The sequence below is a fragment of the Macrobrachium rosenbergii genome, chromosome 52 (assembly GCF_040412425.1).
Source record: "Macrobrachium rosenbergii isolate ZJJX-2024 chromosome 52, ASM4041242v1, whole genome shotgun sequence".
Lineage (NCBI taxonomy): Eukaryota > Metazoa > Arthropoda > Malacostraca > Decapoda > Palaemonidae > Macrobrachium > Macrobrachium rosenbergii.
Window position 1 is genome coordinate 22,708,699 of NC_089792.1, and position 17,500 is coordinate 22,726,198.

General features: G+C 35.9%; 1 protein-coding gene across 2 annotated transcripts in view; it reads left to right on the forward strand.

Annotated features, from left to right (window-relative positions):
• Positions 1-17,500, forward strand: part of LOC136833746 (neural-cadherin-like) — a 60,414-nt gene that overhangs the window by 5,912 nt on the left and 37,002 nt on the right. For both annotated transcript variants that reach the window (XM_067095971.1, XM_067095972.1), the window contains exons 3-6: positions 6,906-7,081; positions 10,341-10,487; positions 13,233-13,409; positions 17,066-17,465. In XM_067095971.1, coding sequence (XP_066952072.1) covers positions 6,906-7,081; positions 10,341-10,487; positions 13,233-13,409; positions 17,066-17,465 — 900 coding nt within the window. The remainder of the gene's footprint in view (positions 1-6,905; positions 7,082-10,340; positions 10,488-13,232; positions 13,410-17,065; positions 17,466-17,500) is intronic.

Consider the following 17,500-nt stretch of genomic DNA (forward strand, 5'->3'; position numbering starts at 1 on the left):
CCACAGGTGACTAAGGAAACAGGCCATTTTCTACATTTGTCTCATCTTTAATCCGACGTTTCGTAATATTACCTTTATTACATCTTCTGGGCATCTGTCAATAAACATCATAAAATTATAAAACAATCTTTAAAAAAAATTTAAAAAGACTAAAATTTACAATTACAAAGATATATGTAAAAGCAAAGACCGCCGACCAACCTTCAGTTTAGAGAGAGGAAGACTGAATGGCACGAGAGAAAACAGAAGGAGACACGTCAACTAAGATACAGTTGGATCGAAGAGACAAATGTAGAAAATGGCCTGTTTCCTTAGTCACCTGTGATTTGATATATATATGTATATATATGTGCATGTGTGTATGAAGGATTCTTCTCATATAAATGGTAGAAGAGACCATGTAAAATCAAATACGTCATGCAAGCTATGAGGAACGAGCTGCTTAGATGTATTTCTAAAAGAATGCTGTATTAATGTTTCCATATTATTCCCAAGTGTTATTAGTTGCCGTATTTATCAACGAGCAAATGAACAACCAGTCTTCCAAAACGTGCCCTGCTGTAGTATTTCAGTAGTCCAGTAAAGAATCGTCACATTTTTCATGCTAACTAGAAAAGGAAAGACTTACCTCGTACCATCTTTTTTTCGAAATTCGCTGCGAGAGAAATTCGCAGCCAAGGCCGAACGATATAGCCTTAATCGTAAGTCCTCGTATTTCACCGGGCCCTTACCAATATAGGGTAAGGAGTGCCATGAGATTTATGACGGCATAAGAAAAAGTATTGGGCGATAGGTGTGATGCAATAAACCTCACAGCTCAGTAGTTGAAGATGACAGATGCGAATTCTTTTGTTGCTGCGAGTTGGATTATCACTCGTGGAAAATGGAAGGTTATAATGCCAAACGTATGTGAAAAAGCGAAATAGTTTTGCCCCTCCCCCCCCCTTTTTAAAGTTATTTCAAAAGGCAGTCCACAAATTTTTGTCGTAGACTTTATATGTCTTCGTACGCTTTGGATGTGAGTAATACGTATGTGTTCTTGTTTGCTCGTGTGTGTTTTTCAGTAACATTTTCAAACGGAACCAAGTAAATAGAGAAGTCTTGTCTAAAATGCTGGGAGAACTGTTCTAACACATTGCATTCAAAGGCTAACCAGAAACTTCCAGCTGATCATAACAAATTTTCATGCTTGTATAAAATAGTATTTTCATATTTCCTTCAGCTTAATTTATTCCATTAATTACATCGTATGCGTTATCTGGAAGCTTGGTCCGCAGTTAATGATTATGAATAATAATAAGCAAGAACAATGTTAATAGCTTTGTTTTCAATCTCTTATTAATTGATATGTATAATAAAATACCCGCAGAAATGTAAAGCCAGTATATATCCACTGATATTATATATATATATATATATATATATATATATATATATATATATATATATATATATATATATATATATATATATATATATATATATATATATATATATATATATATATATATATATATATATATATATATATATTATATATATATTATATATACTGTATATGGCTGTCACGTTAAGTGATGGTTTTGCGGGAACTGCTGGTTCCCCGCTCGTTCCCTTTTGTGGATTGCTGCCTCCTTACCTTCAAGTTTTTTTTTGTTTTGATGTTCTCGTTGGTGAGCTGCCGTTTTTCTCTCGTCAGTCGGGTCTGGTAGGGCAGCGAGAGTAGCGGCAGTGGCAGCAGCAGCAGGCAGTTTTTGGAGTCGACGTTGGTCGAGTTTTTGAGCAGCAAATTGGAGCACGCCTACGAAGTGGAGCACGTCGTAGAGGTGGAGTGTGACCATGAGTAGTCGTGTGACCACGAGCTGCTCATCTTTGATGACAGCGTGAGGCTGTCCTGACGTCTCCATCGGGGTATTCTGGTTGGTGGGTTTTTGTCCCTGTTGTGCAGCTGAGGGCTGTCTTGGTGCCCCGATGGAGGACGTATGTTTGGTATTTTTTTTCTGCCTGCTGTTGTTTATTTTTGCCTTTTTTTTTTTTTAAGCTACTTTTTATTTATGAAGTTAATCGTTTATTTAACTTTATTTTGTTTAGTGCTGCCTCTTGGTTTTTTTTATGCTTATGGTTTAACTTTTTACCAGACCTGTCTCACTTAAATTAATATTAAGCTTATTTTATTGTTTTTGTTGTTTTCCCCTCCTTTGTTTGTTGCATCTGCCGTCAGTCATGACAGCCCCGTCCTAAGTATGTTAAAGAACCTGCATAACGGCCCACTCGGGTCGTTACAATGGCTTTACATTTCTCCGGGTATTTTGCTATAGATATCAATTGATAAGAGACTGAAAATAAAGTTGTTAGCATTGTTTTTACCTTTATTCAGAATCATTAACTGCGGACCAAACTTTCAGATAATACACCAAATATAATTAATGGAATAAATTAAGCTGAAGGAAATATGAAAATACTATTTTCTACAAGTATGAAAATTTGTTATGATCAGCTGGAAGTTTCTGGTTAGCATCTGAATACAGTGTGTTAGAACAGCTCTCCCAGCATTTTAGACAAGACTTCTCTATTTACTTGGTTCTGTTTGAAAATGTTACTGAAAAACACACATACAAATGTGCACGAGCAATCAAGAACACATACGCATTATTCACATCCAGAACGTACAAAGGTATATAAAATCTACGACAAAAACTTGTGGACTGCCTTTTGAAATGACTTGTAAAAAAAAAAAAGAAGGGCGTGTCAAAGCTATTTAGTTTTCCACATACGTTTGGCATTATAACCTACCGTTTTCAACGAGTGATAATCCAACTCGCAGCAACAAAAGAATTCACATCTGTCATGTTCGACTACTGGTTTCGTCCAATACCTTTTCTTATGCCGACATAAATCTCATGGCACTCCTTACCATATATATATATATATATATATATATATATATATATATATATATATATATATATATATATATATATATATATATATATATATATATATATATATATATATATATATATACTGGAGTGTCCTGCTTAGATTTACTGTACGTTCAGTTTCCGGACAAGTTTTTTTTTACTATTTGCTCTTCATTAAACGTGGACCTTTGTATTCCTGATTAAAAATTAGTGAAACTCCCATACACAGCATTATCTGATAATACATTTCTTTTATTTTGCACACCTGCGCGTAAACATTGAGAAGCAAAACGACTCGAAAAATAGAAATTTAACCATTTTTTTCCCCCCTCACGAAAATTGCTACGAACAAAAGAGAAAAATAAGTCTCGCATAAATTTGAGTACGTCGGGCGACATCGTGGAAAGAAACCGAAAACATAATCTGTAAAACATTTTAGATGTAAAGTGGTTTCCATTCCAGTCGGAACCCACGACAGATATTTTGGTGGTTAAGAGAGAGAGAGAGAGAGAGAGAGAGAGAGAGAGAGAGAGAGAGAGAGACTCTCTAGAGAGAGTGACTCTCTATTGCAGACGAAGTTTTTTCCACTGTAATTTTATTAACGCTAAGGAATACGCTTCCCATTTTATGCTTGATCATTTATTTCAGTGCACGAGCTGGGGAAAATTGCTCTTACGTAGTATTATTATTATTATTATCATTATTATTATTATTATTATTATTATTATTATTATTATTATTATTATTATTGTTATTATTATTATTATTATAATTTGGCAGCAGACCCTCTTTTATGCAGGTTTTCTTGAATATTATTGCTGCTTCAGCTGCATTTACTTTGTCCGCAATAAGGAAAATAAAAAAGTCTTCTACAAAATAAATGCAGCTGAAGCAGCAATTATATTCAATAAAACCTGCTTAAAAGAGGGTCTGCTGCCAAATTATAATAATAATAATAATAATAATAATAATAATAATAATAATAATAATACGTAAGAGAGAGAGAGAGAGAGAGAGAGTGACTCTCTATTGCAGACGAAGTTTTTTCCCCTGTAATTTTATTAACGCTAAGGAATACGCTTCCCATTTTATTCTTGATCATTTATTTCATTGCACGAGCTGGGGAAAATTGCTGTTATGTAGTAAGTATTATTATTATTATTATATTATTATTAAGATAACCCTATTCATATGGAGCAAGCCTACGGGGTCTATTGACTTCAAATCCAAGCTTCCAGCAAATATGGTGTTCGTTTGAAAGAAGTTACAGAAGATAATAGGAAACAGAGAGAGGACGTCAGTTATCAGAAGAGCAAAATAGAAAATATACATCTTAATAAATTAATAGGTAAATTGATAAAAATACAATTAAATCTTAAAAAAAAAAAAAGGTAAATTTATTGAGGGTAATAATGCATTGCACATTCGCTCGAACGTTTAAGGCTCTAATTGCACAACATTAATTCAGCATTGGTGAAAAATGACGCTCAGAAGAGTTTCACGTTAAGGAAACTAATCTCCCTGCATATCAGATAAGACATAAAATCTTTATAAATTACATTTCTCTTCTAGCATATGCTGGTGCTTAGAGTCCCCTCCTGGGGATTGCTCATCTAGGCAATGAATGTATTTGTAAGGCCTTGCGCAATGATGTTCATCTATTATGAATAATCTGTTTCTCTGTCCTTCTCCGCTATGCATGGACACAGACACATATAAACATATATATATATATGTATATATATATATATATATATATATATATATATATATATATATATATATATATATATATATATATATACACACACATATACACATACACATATACAGATATATACATATATATGTATATCTGTATACATATGTACACATACATATCTTGAATTGGTCCCGTGGATGATGTATATAAGAGATCCTCGCGTGAAAATAAAAGAAGGTACCAAGACTTTCAACTTTTATGGAAGATGACTTTGGAATAAAATTTTAAAGTCTTGGAACCTTCTTTTATTTTCACGTGAGGATAATATATATGTATATAATACACGCACACACACACACACACACACATACATGCATCAAACAACCACAGGGAAGAAATGAGTGTATGTCCGTAACTAACGTGTCCCAGTGAAGTGATCAGCTGTTTAATCTCGGACTGGCACGTCGACTACTCGAATCGTATTTAAATGCAAATATGTCACTCTTGAAAGTAGTGTCCATACAAATAAGTTCCGTTTTCTGTTTATATGCAACTGGGGTTTACAATTCAGAAGTGTATTTCCCATGTACAAATTCCACTCTCTTGAAGTGACTTTGACAATTATTATTCTCGGCAAAAGTGCGATAAATAGATCCATAAAACTTATCATCTGGTGGAATGAATTTTGCCTCTTCTGAAAATAAAGTTCATTTTATATTTCCGTTCAGTTTTTTTCGGAAGTTAGATGAATATTTGTATCATTGGATGATTTCATCCTCATTATATCAAGACCTCTGGGCACTTGATTTTAATCTATTTCAAAAGGTTACCCTTTATTCTCCCTCTCTAGTTTCCTACTTTTGACGTTATAATTAATTATATTAATTTACGACCATATTTAAACTCTTGCAAAAATATCAGAGCACGCAGGCCAGACTTCATATCTCATTTGCCAAGGAACATTTGGTCTCGACAGCGTCATCCCGAATGGCAGCTGAATAATAGGTTTGTGCGGTGCGGCGGACATCAATCTTATTACTGTGAGAGTCTCGAGACCTGGGTTTGTCTGTGAAGGACTTGGAGTTATAAGAGATAAATCGATATTTTATTTCGTTAAGATAACATCAGTGATATTGATGATATAATACCCAATGTATATTCATAAATGTTTCCAGTGTGTAATACACTCCATATTTCACTATTACCAAAATACTGACGTAATTGTTGACGGAATAGGTATTGTCATAATGATAGCAGAAGAACAACAACAACACTTGGTAATGCTATTTAAAAAATAAGAAAAATCTTGCTTTCAGCATCACATTAGATCACCATGATTTTCCAGTGCTGGTATGTCATGAAGAATGCATTTTCTAGTAACATCAAGTGACATCGTATTGCCCGAAGAATATGACGTCCGTTATGTTATGAAAATTGTTAATATGCTGTTTATTCACGCATTATAATTAGGACAATCATAAATTACGAAATATCCCCACATGACGGAAACCTGCAAAATGCTGTTCTCATTTATTAATCAAGAATTCTGAAAAATTACGGAAGAAAGAGGCCATGTATCCTTTTTCTAAAACTGTACAAGTAGAATTCTGCTGAAGAATAAGGCCTCTGCAAACATCACTTGAACCTGTTGCATTTCTTAATAAGACAAGAGGAGATTAGTAATAAGGAAAAATATGTGTGCCCTAAATACTTAATTATACGGGAATAGATTAATAAGCAGTAAAGGGAATTGCGCAAGAATATGTTGATAAGCAGTCAGGGAATTGCAAAAGAATAGATTAACAAGGAGAACAGGGAATTTCACAAGACTAGATTAATATGCAGAAAAGGAACTACACAAAAAGAGATTCTTAAGTAGAAAAGGGAACAACTCAAGAATAGATTCAGAAGTAGAAAAGGGAACTACACAAATATAATTAATAAGCAGAAAAGGGTATGACACATAAGCAGAAAAAGGAACTACACAAGAGTAGATTAATAGGCAGAAAAGGGAATGAAACATAATAAAAAAATGGACCCTAGCTGCAACCTCTTTCGTTACTTTTACTGTACCTCCGCTCATACTCTCTTTCTTTCATCTTACTTTCCACCCTCTCCTAAACAATTTTTTCGTAGTGCAACTGCGAGGTTTTCCTCCTGTTACAACTCTGATTCCTCCTTCACTCTCAAGTTTCCTTTCAGCGCTAAATGACCTCGTAGGTCCCAGCTCTTGGCCTTTGGCTGCAATCTTATATTACCATCCTTCCTTCCATAATTTCCAGGTACGGGCACAGTGGTCGTTCGCCTGACGGACGAAAACGACAACTCCCCACGACTTGCCCGGCAGTACTGGGAACTGGAAGTGGACGAGACGTGGGGCGATGGGCCCCCGAATAACTTGACCCTTTTGGAGATGACGGCGGCAGATCCTGACACGAAGAATCAATTCTCTTACAAGGTATTGTCCTGCCGGCCTTGGGTGTTGCGAAATCGAGGTATCTGAGCGTTGTACTGTGTATGTATGTGTGTATGTATGTGTATGAATGAATGAAGTTTATCACTTGCACAATTGTTCAGTGCATTAATACAATTAAGAACAGGGCCTCATTTCAACAGGACGGTATCTAGCGAAGATGACTTTTAGTCCTAGAAAGCTTGTAACTTTTCTTAAATAAATATCTCCGTTTAGTTAATTAATCAAATATATCATCCAGTTTCAATGGGGTCCTATATATATATATATATATATATATATATATATATATATATATATATATATATATATATATATATATATATATATATATATATATATATATAAATGAACTTTCGTGAACTGTTGTTAGATTTAATTTATTAATCAACATACATACACACACACACATACATATATATATATATATATATATATATATATATATATATATATATATATATATATATATATATATGTGTGTGTGTGTTTTTGTATGTATCTATGTAAGTTAAATGTAGTATAAAAGATATTAATTAATTAAAAGTATCACCTATTCGCAAATGTTAATTACAAGGTAAAGCCAAATACTACAACAACTCTGTATCGCACAAGCCTACAAAAAATCTTTAATGGAGGTGATTTGATCTTCGCTCACTGAAATGAGCGAGAGAATGTGTGCTTTGAAGCAGCCTCCAAAGGAAATGGTTTTCTGAACACAGAGAATTCAAGGTTAACTTGGCGCTAGTTCTGATAACTTGTTTTGCATAACACACAAACGTCTCATTAGAGTGGGTTTGGCAATTCCGCGCTTGATTTACATTTTGGGGTGCGAGCCTTGTGTGTGTATGTGTGTGTGTGTCTAGAGCGTGTGTAAATGTGTAATTTACATATGTATATACACGACAGTAGCAAAGGTACAATGCATTCAAAACACGATCCAGAGAAGCCTGGTTCAAAGAGTAATATGCGCGCAGATGATTGGACAAATTGACAGTTGGAAAATAGATGATTGAAAGAGGTGTGTGTGTGTGTGTGTAAATATGTAGATTAGCAAACATGCATACACACATGCAGTATGAATGCAAAATATAGTCTCTGTTTGGTATAGTTGAAGCATTATGGCTAGGTGTAAAGTTCAATATGAACTTTGACCTCTAAGTATGACCTTGAACTTGTCCTCATTGTGCACTAATCAGTATGCACGTCAAACATGAAGTCTTTATTTCGTATAGCTCAAAAGATTTGGCCAAAGTTAAACTCCTGTTTGAACTTTGATCTTGAACATATCCCAAAACTTAGATAGCTTTTGCGAATTATGACAGCCATGTTTCGGGTGTTGGCTTGTTTTTTTTTTAATCTATCCCTAGACCAGGACAAACAAGCGAGTAATCGCAACTAAATACATAACTTCAAATCCGGGATAATAAAATACATCCTCGACGAAGAAATTAAACTAGAATAAAATGGCAACAATGTTTAAATACAAATATACTTCCGAGTTTAGACAAAAGTAGAAAAATAACAAGAAAACCCACAAATGCCCTTGGAGTTCTCAACAAAAGGGTCACAGTCTCTCCCCTCACCCTCAATACCAGTTTTTATTAACGAAACTGTTACTTACATAAAATGCTGAATATTTCTTTCACAGAGGAACTGGTCATTTTTCTCTCTTTGTTAAATCTTACTCGAGTGTCAGATTCGTTTGGGCCCGTTAATGGGCCTGTGAAGGAGGAACGACAAAAGTGAATTCATCCTCTAAAGTTACTCACGCAATGGAGCAATTGCTAATACTTTTCAAAGAGTCGTTTATGGAAATTTCGATGGACGACACGCGGGGCACGGCCGCATACAAAGGCTCCCCCGCTCGCCCCTTGTGAAAGCCTCACCCTCTCCAGCCCGTTTAGTTGTAGTTTCGTCGGTTTTAGCTTTCATTACCAAATAATTCTTGCTTTTTTCTTATTTTTTAAAGTTTTCCTTTACATCCATCCATGTCATTTCATTCGTCCTTTTTTTTGAAATTTCGAAAGAGTTCAGAGCGAAATGTAAAGCGAGTTACTCAAGTCATCTCCTCATAATAAACCGGCTATGAAAAAAAGACAGGGTGATGGAATTCCTCAACTTGCTTGTTTAGAAATAATTCTTGTTAACAAGTGCCTAGTACACTTATTGCATTAGTGTACTAGGTGATTATAAAAACGTGGACGGGAAATTCTGCAAATCGAATAACTATAGGTTTAACTATATTACAATTTTTTCAGTTTACATCAAAAAACGTTTAAATATATTTCATTTTTTCAATTTATATCAAGAAAAGGTTTAAATATATTTACTTTTTTAAATTTATGACAAGAAAGGGTTTAAATATATTTCCTTTTTTCAATTTATATCAAGAAAATGTTTAAATATATTTCTTTTTATCAATTTGTATCAAGAAAAAGTATAAATATATGTCCTTTTTTCAATTGATATCAAGAAACGGCGACGTCATTCGTAGTTATAGTTAGTAACTGCTCTAGTCTTCGGTAAATATGACAGAGAACGAGAAGCTGTGCCCGTAAGAAGGTCTTCTTCAAACAAACACAAGTCAGAGAGGTGCTGGGTGACTGAAGCACTTGCATGACACCTACGAGACGGGAGACTGGAGACGAGTGATTTTAGGAGACAGTTCAGAAAAGACATGAGCAAGAGTGGTGGAATTTCACGGAGGGCCTTTGCGTCTTGTTAGCCAAACGTTCAGACTTCTTTAGCAGGTTGTTAAGATGTATCTCTTGACTTTCACTTAGCAAATACTTACTCACAATTGTGGCTCATTTGCCACTTTTTATCGTAAAATACCCACGAGCCTCGTAGGGAGGGGGTGTTAGTGCCGTCAGTGCGTCTCATGCGGGGCACTGTATGTATTACTTAACGTTCTTTGCGGCATCCCTTCGGCCCATAGCTGCAGCCCCTTTAATTCCTTTTACTCTACCTCCATTCTTTCTTCCGTCTTACTTTACCTCCATTCTTTCTTCCACCTTACTTTCCACCCTCTCCTAACAATTGTTCCATAGCGCAGCTTCGAGGTTTCCTCCTGCTACACCTTTCAAGCCTTTTCACTGTCAATTTCCTTTTCAGCGTTGAATGACCTCATAGGTCCAAGCGCTTGGCCTTTGACCTAAATTCTGTTTTCTATTCTATTCAGTACTGAAGAATTCTCTGGCCTTGTTCCTTCACGGCTAAATATTTTTCTTCTTCTCTACAGATCGTTGAAGACAGTGGCTGGGGCTGGGACCACTTTGGTATCCGGTCGACTGGAGCATCTGGTCAGCTCTATGCCCTGAGGACACTGGATTATGAGGACGATACCCATCGCCAGGGATTCAAGTTCATGGTACAAGTCACTGATCGGGTAAGTGAGAAGTCATACCCTCTCTCTCTCTCTCTCTCTCTCTCTCTCTCTCTCTCTCTCTCTCTCTCTCTCTCTCTCTATAGGTATACTTATATTTAGTTTTTGCTGTGGAATGGATTTCTGACCATCAAAACTTAACACTTATACGAGATGAATCTATGACATTGGTCTAGGAATTAGCAGAAATCAAGTCTTTCGTTACTCTTAGTATCTATAATTATAGTATCTGTTGTTTGTGAAAGCGCTTTTCGTGTGTGTGTGTGTGTGTGTGTGTGTGTGGATCGACATGCGTCTGGTGAGTCTTCAATGTCGTGTTTGAATTGTGTGATTTTTTCATTTATAAATCGTAATTTGAAAAGGAACGTCTCAGATATAGCAATGATCATAATTTTAGCCCAAAACTTTAGTTGCAATGATCCAGCTTTAGAATCCTTTTTTTTTTTTTACGTGTTTTGTCTCCTATTGCATTTAGTTGCTTGCCTCACTGTAGTACGATGCTTAGGAAACGGAATTTTAAAAGTTCTATGCCAAAATTTCCGCCTGCTACAAATATGAAATATATATAGGATGAGCTTAATCATGAGAATCGTAACAAGAGCAAACAAAATCTGATCCTCAGATGTCGACTTGCTTAAAGATTTAGAATAATTAAGATCATTGCTGGAAAAAGCTGGAAACAGCTTTCTAGATAAAATGTCAGTGAACAGCAAAAATTAACTCAGAACGTGAAAAACCTATTATTCATACCACTATTACATTCAATTATACATACGAAGTATATAAAAAGCAATTACGTACGATGTTGCTCAGTGCCTTTCCGCACTTGAATCATGGGGATATTTTACTTTGCTAAATGAGGTTAGTTAGCTTATTTCTTAAACAACAAACTCGGTCCCAAAATGCTCTAGTATAGTCTTGTCTATTAAGAAACCAACAACAGGGGTTGAAGAGGCTTGTTGAGTAACTTATAAACCAGTCGGTCGACTTGGTCAAGTTCCCGGGAAGAGGCCAGATGGAGGGAGAAACTGTTAAAACAAATTATGACCCTTAGTTCCTTTCTTCCAATGTTGTTTTCTTTTGTTTTCCTCTGTTGTTTCGCCTTCGTTTTCTTAGTAGAGTGCACCGGTGAATGTATAGACAACTGTGAATTATTTAACCAGAACAAAAACAAAAGTACTACATTTTCCACTGCTTGCGACGTAGGTAAAATATAACGCAATGGCAACTGCTTAACAATACCCAGTTAGAGCGCATTTCGAAAAAACAGCGAGGAGACAGGTGACTAGAGGGTTCTTCAGTGCAGCGCACCCTATAGTCAGCTATAGACTTCGATATTTTGGTGGCTTTAGACACCACTGAAATGAACCCCACCGTCACCTAGAAATGTACAGTAGTTGCAACATCATTATGTGTTTTTGAATGTTTGTCTTCAAGAGGTAAGGACTTCAGTGGTGAAGTGTTCCGTTTTCATTTTGAAAATTTTATAGATTTTTATCGTAGTTAATGCTACTCTGAATAAAATATATATATTTTATAGTTTTATATATAGTTATCATTAATTCATTTTCTAATTGTCATTTATGTTACTTGTAGGTTTATCACGAGTTACAGTGGTTCTTGAGAATGTTGCAATAAAAGTGAAACAATGGTACTCCGAATTTTGGTGCTTGGAATTGTTACATACATACATGCATATGTTAGGTACAGTACATAATATATATATATATATATATATATATATATATATATATATATATATATATATATATATATATATATATATATATATATATATATATATATATATGTGTTTTATAACCGTTGGTTTTTAGAAGGTATTTTGAATTAATACCAGACCTCACTGATATATTTTAATTGAATATTTGTGTATTTACAATATTTTTCAGAGAGTGCTCTATCTTTTCAGAGTTTGTTCCAAACATCTTTTAACCGCAGCCCAACAGAATACGAACGTTTTTATTAAATTTTGTTTTTAAGGCGAGAGAAATCTTACTGCAACACACACACACACACACACACACACACACACACACACACACACACACACACACAGGTAACTCAAAACCGTAATTCCTCGGTGAGCTAGACTATGGCAATTGACGTTTTCTATGTTATTTTATTTGCTTAACAAGAATTTAAAGTAATATTTGTCGGCCGGCTGTAACTAAACTGTAATTGACCTTTGCAGACTACGCTACCGACGGGGTAGTTCCCTAGGGGTGGTGTTTACTGGTTACAATTTTGCCGTGTGGAGGAGGGTGGGGGGCTCGCCGCGGAATGCCGGCTTAGATCTACCCTGTCGGTAGTGTAGTCTTCAAAGGCCAATTGCAGTTTAGTTACAGTCGGCCGACAAAATAATACTTTAAATTCTTGTAAAGCAAGTAAAATAACATGGGAAAACGTCAATTGCAATAGTCTAGCTCACCGCGGAACTACGGCTTAGAATTACCATTAATCTTTCGGTACTTTCACTACAACAGTGCGTTGATATACTAATTCGTCATTCCATTATATTTACAGGGGTAACAACGATCGCTGTTAAATTCATAAGAATTCTCCTTCGCGTTCCCTGCTTGAGCGGTTTGTTTATCGGGTTGTCATATTACTCGTCTTATGTCAAATCCTTGGCTAACATCGTCCAGATTTTCTAATGTTTTATTTTCCATTTTGCAGAATTTACTCTAATTACTTCTTTGAAATAATCTTTTATTCGTTGTCTTTTTAGGGGATGGCGGATGGGTCGACCCCAGACATCAGGACACGGCCTGGGTGGGCGTTAAGCTCCGAGACCTCAACGACAACGCGCCGCAGTTCGTTCGTCCCCACGCCCACGTCACCATAAGTGAAGACGCCCCTCCGGGCACTGTGCTGGCTACCGTGTCCGCCCACGATCCAGATGTTGTAAGTATAGTCATTGTGTAAACTACTTTTAGTTTAGAGATAGGGCGTATAATGTGTCTTTTACCATAGAAAAACTTATTTCATTGAGCACGATGTTTGATCAAAGGGCTTATTGCTTCCCAGTTCGTTTAGAAATGTAATATTCCTTACGTGGTGGCACGTGTGTCGACTGTTAATTGTAAGCAACGTAAGAGGTAACAGTATGTGCTTTTTATTTGCGTATACATTGCCCGGTTTTTATGTATCTGCATTGCGTGGTCTACCAAATTTACGAACTATTTTTATTCAATTCCATTCTCGCTCCTCTTGTTTCGATTACCTAACAGAAGATACCTATTAGCATAGAGCTTCTCATCTAATGATGTATATAACCGAACATAAAGCATCGAGATCCTGTAGATTTCACCAGATTATTAGTTTTACTTTTGCAGATGAAAAAAAGGGCTAGACGCCTCTTTTAGTAATGAAATATAGCGAGACTTATTACATGAAACAAAATTTAATACAACCAGCACGAGACAGATTGCCATTATTATATATATATATATATATATATATATATATATATATATATATATATATATATATATATTGCCTCATATAAAGAGATATATATATATATATATATATATATATAGATTATTAAAAAAATCCTTTCCCCGATGTGCGAAAAAGGTCTGATGATATTTAAGTATGAAAATATAGTACCCATTCTCTGACTGCTGACAATTGCATCATTTAAAGAACAGGTTTCATTTTTCAGTTCCAGAACGTTACTGATAGTTATACGCAGGCCTCTCCAAAAGTGAATTGCCTCACCAGCACAAAGAGATTTCTATTTTCCTGAGACACATCATAAAGTATTTATACTGTTGCATGAACTTACTGTTATTAATTTACCGAGATTATTAAAAAAAAAAATCCACGAAACCCCCATTTCCACAGAGATCCATGAGCATTGCCCAGTTATTTTCTTAGAAAATCACTTAAGATTTTATAGGTAATTCACAAAATGTCTTGCATTACTGAATGAAATTTACAATGGCTTGTGCAGGTCTGCAAAACAAATAATGAAACGTAGATGGAATAGGAGCGTGTTGAATACTGAAAGGGCTTAAGTATATGGATCATGAAGTAGGAGGATCATATAATCTCTGGACAATATTAGTTTTAGATTATATTGTAATATTCAGTAAGGAGACACAAAGTTTTGGAGGTGTTAGTGACAAACAGGTAAATGAATATGTGACAGTGTGTCCCAAATGAAATAAAAGAACCAGGAAAATGCAAGGAAAAATGAGTAAAGTGATATATGTATGAAATAAAGGAATGAAATATCAAGAAAAAGAGAGGAAACTTATAACGTGTAAACGATGGATCATGTGCTGTTTGGTGTTTTGCGTGTAGGCAGTTTTTAGTAAGTGTTTAGTAAATGGGTTTGGGACTACTGTATATGGAAGTAGGTATAATTATCAACACATTTACGGACATATAATTGTCAAGACTTTATAAACAACGCAATACTACCTACATTAAATTCAGGGCTTGGCGTACATGCTTCGCTTATCCACGTCCTGAACCTCTCTCTCTCTCTCTCTCTCTCTCTCTCTCTCTCTCTCTCTCTCTCTCTCTCTCTCTCTCTCTCTCTCTCTCAAAATAAGCCAGGACAGTCTTGACCCCATTCTGCATGAATATCAAGTTCCTAACTCAATTGACGCTGGCAAATAAAAAAAATTTGCATTCATAAACTCTGGTTCACCTGAAATTAAGAGAAAAATATAAAGTTTCCTGGATTTGGAAAACAACTGGAAGCATTTAGGGGAACAAGATCCCTGGAGTTTGCTACCCAGAATTCCCCCTTTTGCCTCCGTCCTTTCAACTAGCTGCCAGCTCTTCCCTTATAAGAAGTCTTACTTTACTTCCCTGTCTTCAAGACTTCCTATTCCAGATGTCAAGACTTCAAAACTTAATGAACAGCTTTTCAATGTGGCCGATTTTGAACGTTCATTTCAGTTCAGGGTCATTTGAATACTAATAATATGTTTAATATAAACATTTCAGCTGTACAACTACAGTTATTCTTAGACTGGTTTTCTAGGTACAATACTACACATATTTATGCTTAGTGGGCATATGGTATCTTTTTCGTATGCCTTTATTATAAGCCCAAGGATTTTGCGATAAATAGGTGGCTTACATTCCCTGCAAATATTCATTGATTTATTGAACTTTGAGAATAATTACACGAATTAAAAAAAAAAAAATTAGACACGGGCAAAAGGACATTTTTTTTGTAGCCGGAAAATAAATTAACTTCTTCAGTAGTAATCCACTGGAAATATTGTGTTTTTTATCGGCTATATCGATTCGTGACGCACGAAGCAATAAGCATTGCCTGTTTTTTTAATTAATTTAGCGAATATATTTCACTGCTGATATGAAATTTAAATATTTAACCAGTTTTAATCGTAATTTGGGGCTAGAACTCTATCAATAACAGTTTGTGAGTACGAGAGAGAGAGTGAGTTTAAAAAATATAACTAGGCAGATTAACTCTGAATTAAATTGAAAGTAGTTATGCCTCTCTTATATCGAATTCGTATTCAGTTTATCAACACACTTCCAATATTCTATTTTCCAGCAATTTCAACTACTTTTTTTTTTACCCCGTTTGGCAGTAATGTTGAATATAATTTTTGCGCCAGTGTTTTTTTTTTTTTTTATCTTAAAACTCAGCGGCGGTCTTAAAATCTCAATGCTGGTGATTCTATGAAGCTGGGTCTTCAGCAAGAATCATTTTCTTTGATTGCGCATACATTTATTTTATGACAACGAAGCCTTCGGGTGTAAGGGATAGCTTCCTTTTATGAGTTTGACTCTTGACATTTCTCTAAAGGTTCCTTTTGAGCGTTTATGCAGCTTTATCTTTTCTTCGTCTGTTTCATTTTTCATTTTCCTTCTTTCATAAGTTTGTTAGATGCGATTTCTTTTTATTGCTTATACTGCATTTTAGGTCATTGGTTTTCCGGCTTCATTTTCTTTTTCCAATTGGATTCGAGTCTTCAGAAGTACTTTAATGTGAACATTGAATAAAAAGGTACATTTAATCAAAGAGGCTTTGCGTCTAGTAAGAGTCGTTTCTTCTACAAAGGTGTTCGAAGTGGTTGTTAGCTTGTCAGTAGCTCCAGTGGCATAAACCTCCTGTGATAACCTTGTGTCGCCAGATAGGTGAAAATCAATAAAAAAATCAATTTTGTGATATCCATCCATTCTTACAGAGCCTCTCCAGTTTATCCATTTCTGACGTAAGCGGAAATGTAAATTATGCAGTACTGCGTAATAAGAGTTATTCGTTAGATATTTACAGGTCCTCGACGAAGAAAAGTAGAAAATTATATAAACGAGTATGTATCGTATGTATGTATGGATGGATGTATACATAAACTCATTTTAGTATTTATTTTAGGTGCGTTCGTTATGTCTGTGTAGTTGCTATGTAGTACAGTATACAATTGCTGAATGGCCTTTCTCTTCATTTGATGATTCTCTCTCTCTCTCTCTCTCTCTCTCTCTCTCTCTCTCTCTCTCTCTCTCTCTCTCGTATGTCTTCAGATTTTATATATTTGCATTTTTTCCATTCTATCTCATTTCCCCAGGGGGGAGCCGGCCAAGTGGACTACTCTGTAGTGGGTGGTTGGAACTCGCTGCGGGTGGACGAGACGGGAGGCGTGACGCTGTCCCGCCGTTTGGACCGCGAGGCTGAAGAGGGCGCCCTGGGCATCGCCGAAATCCTGGGCACCGACAGAGGGGAGCCTCCCATGACCGCCACCGCTACCCTGACGATCACCGTCACAGACGTCAACGATTGTCCCCCGCGCCTTCTTCCTCCGGACGTCCTGCACGTGACAGAGGGCGACCCTCCCGTCCTGCTCGGTGTCCTGACGGCTACTGACGATGATGTGTGGGCCTTTGGGCATGGGCCTCCCTTCAGCATGTCGCTGTCGCCGTCGAATCCTCCGTATGTCATGGATCTCGTCAGTTTGAAGTTCGATCAGCGTGAGTGTGAAGATAGTATTTTGGTTTAGAAGTGT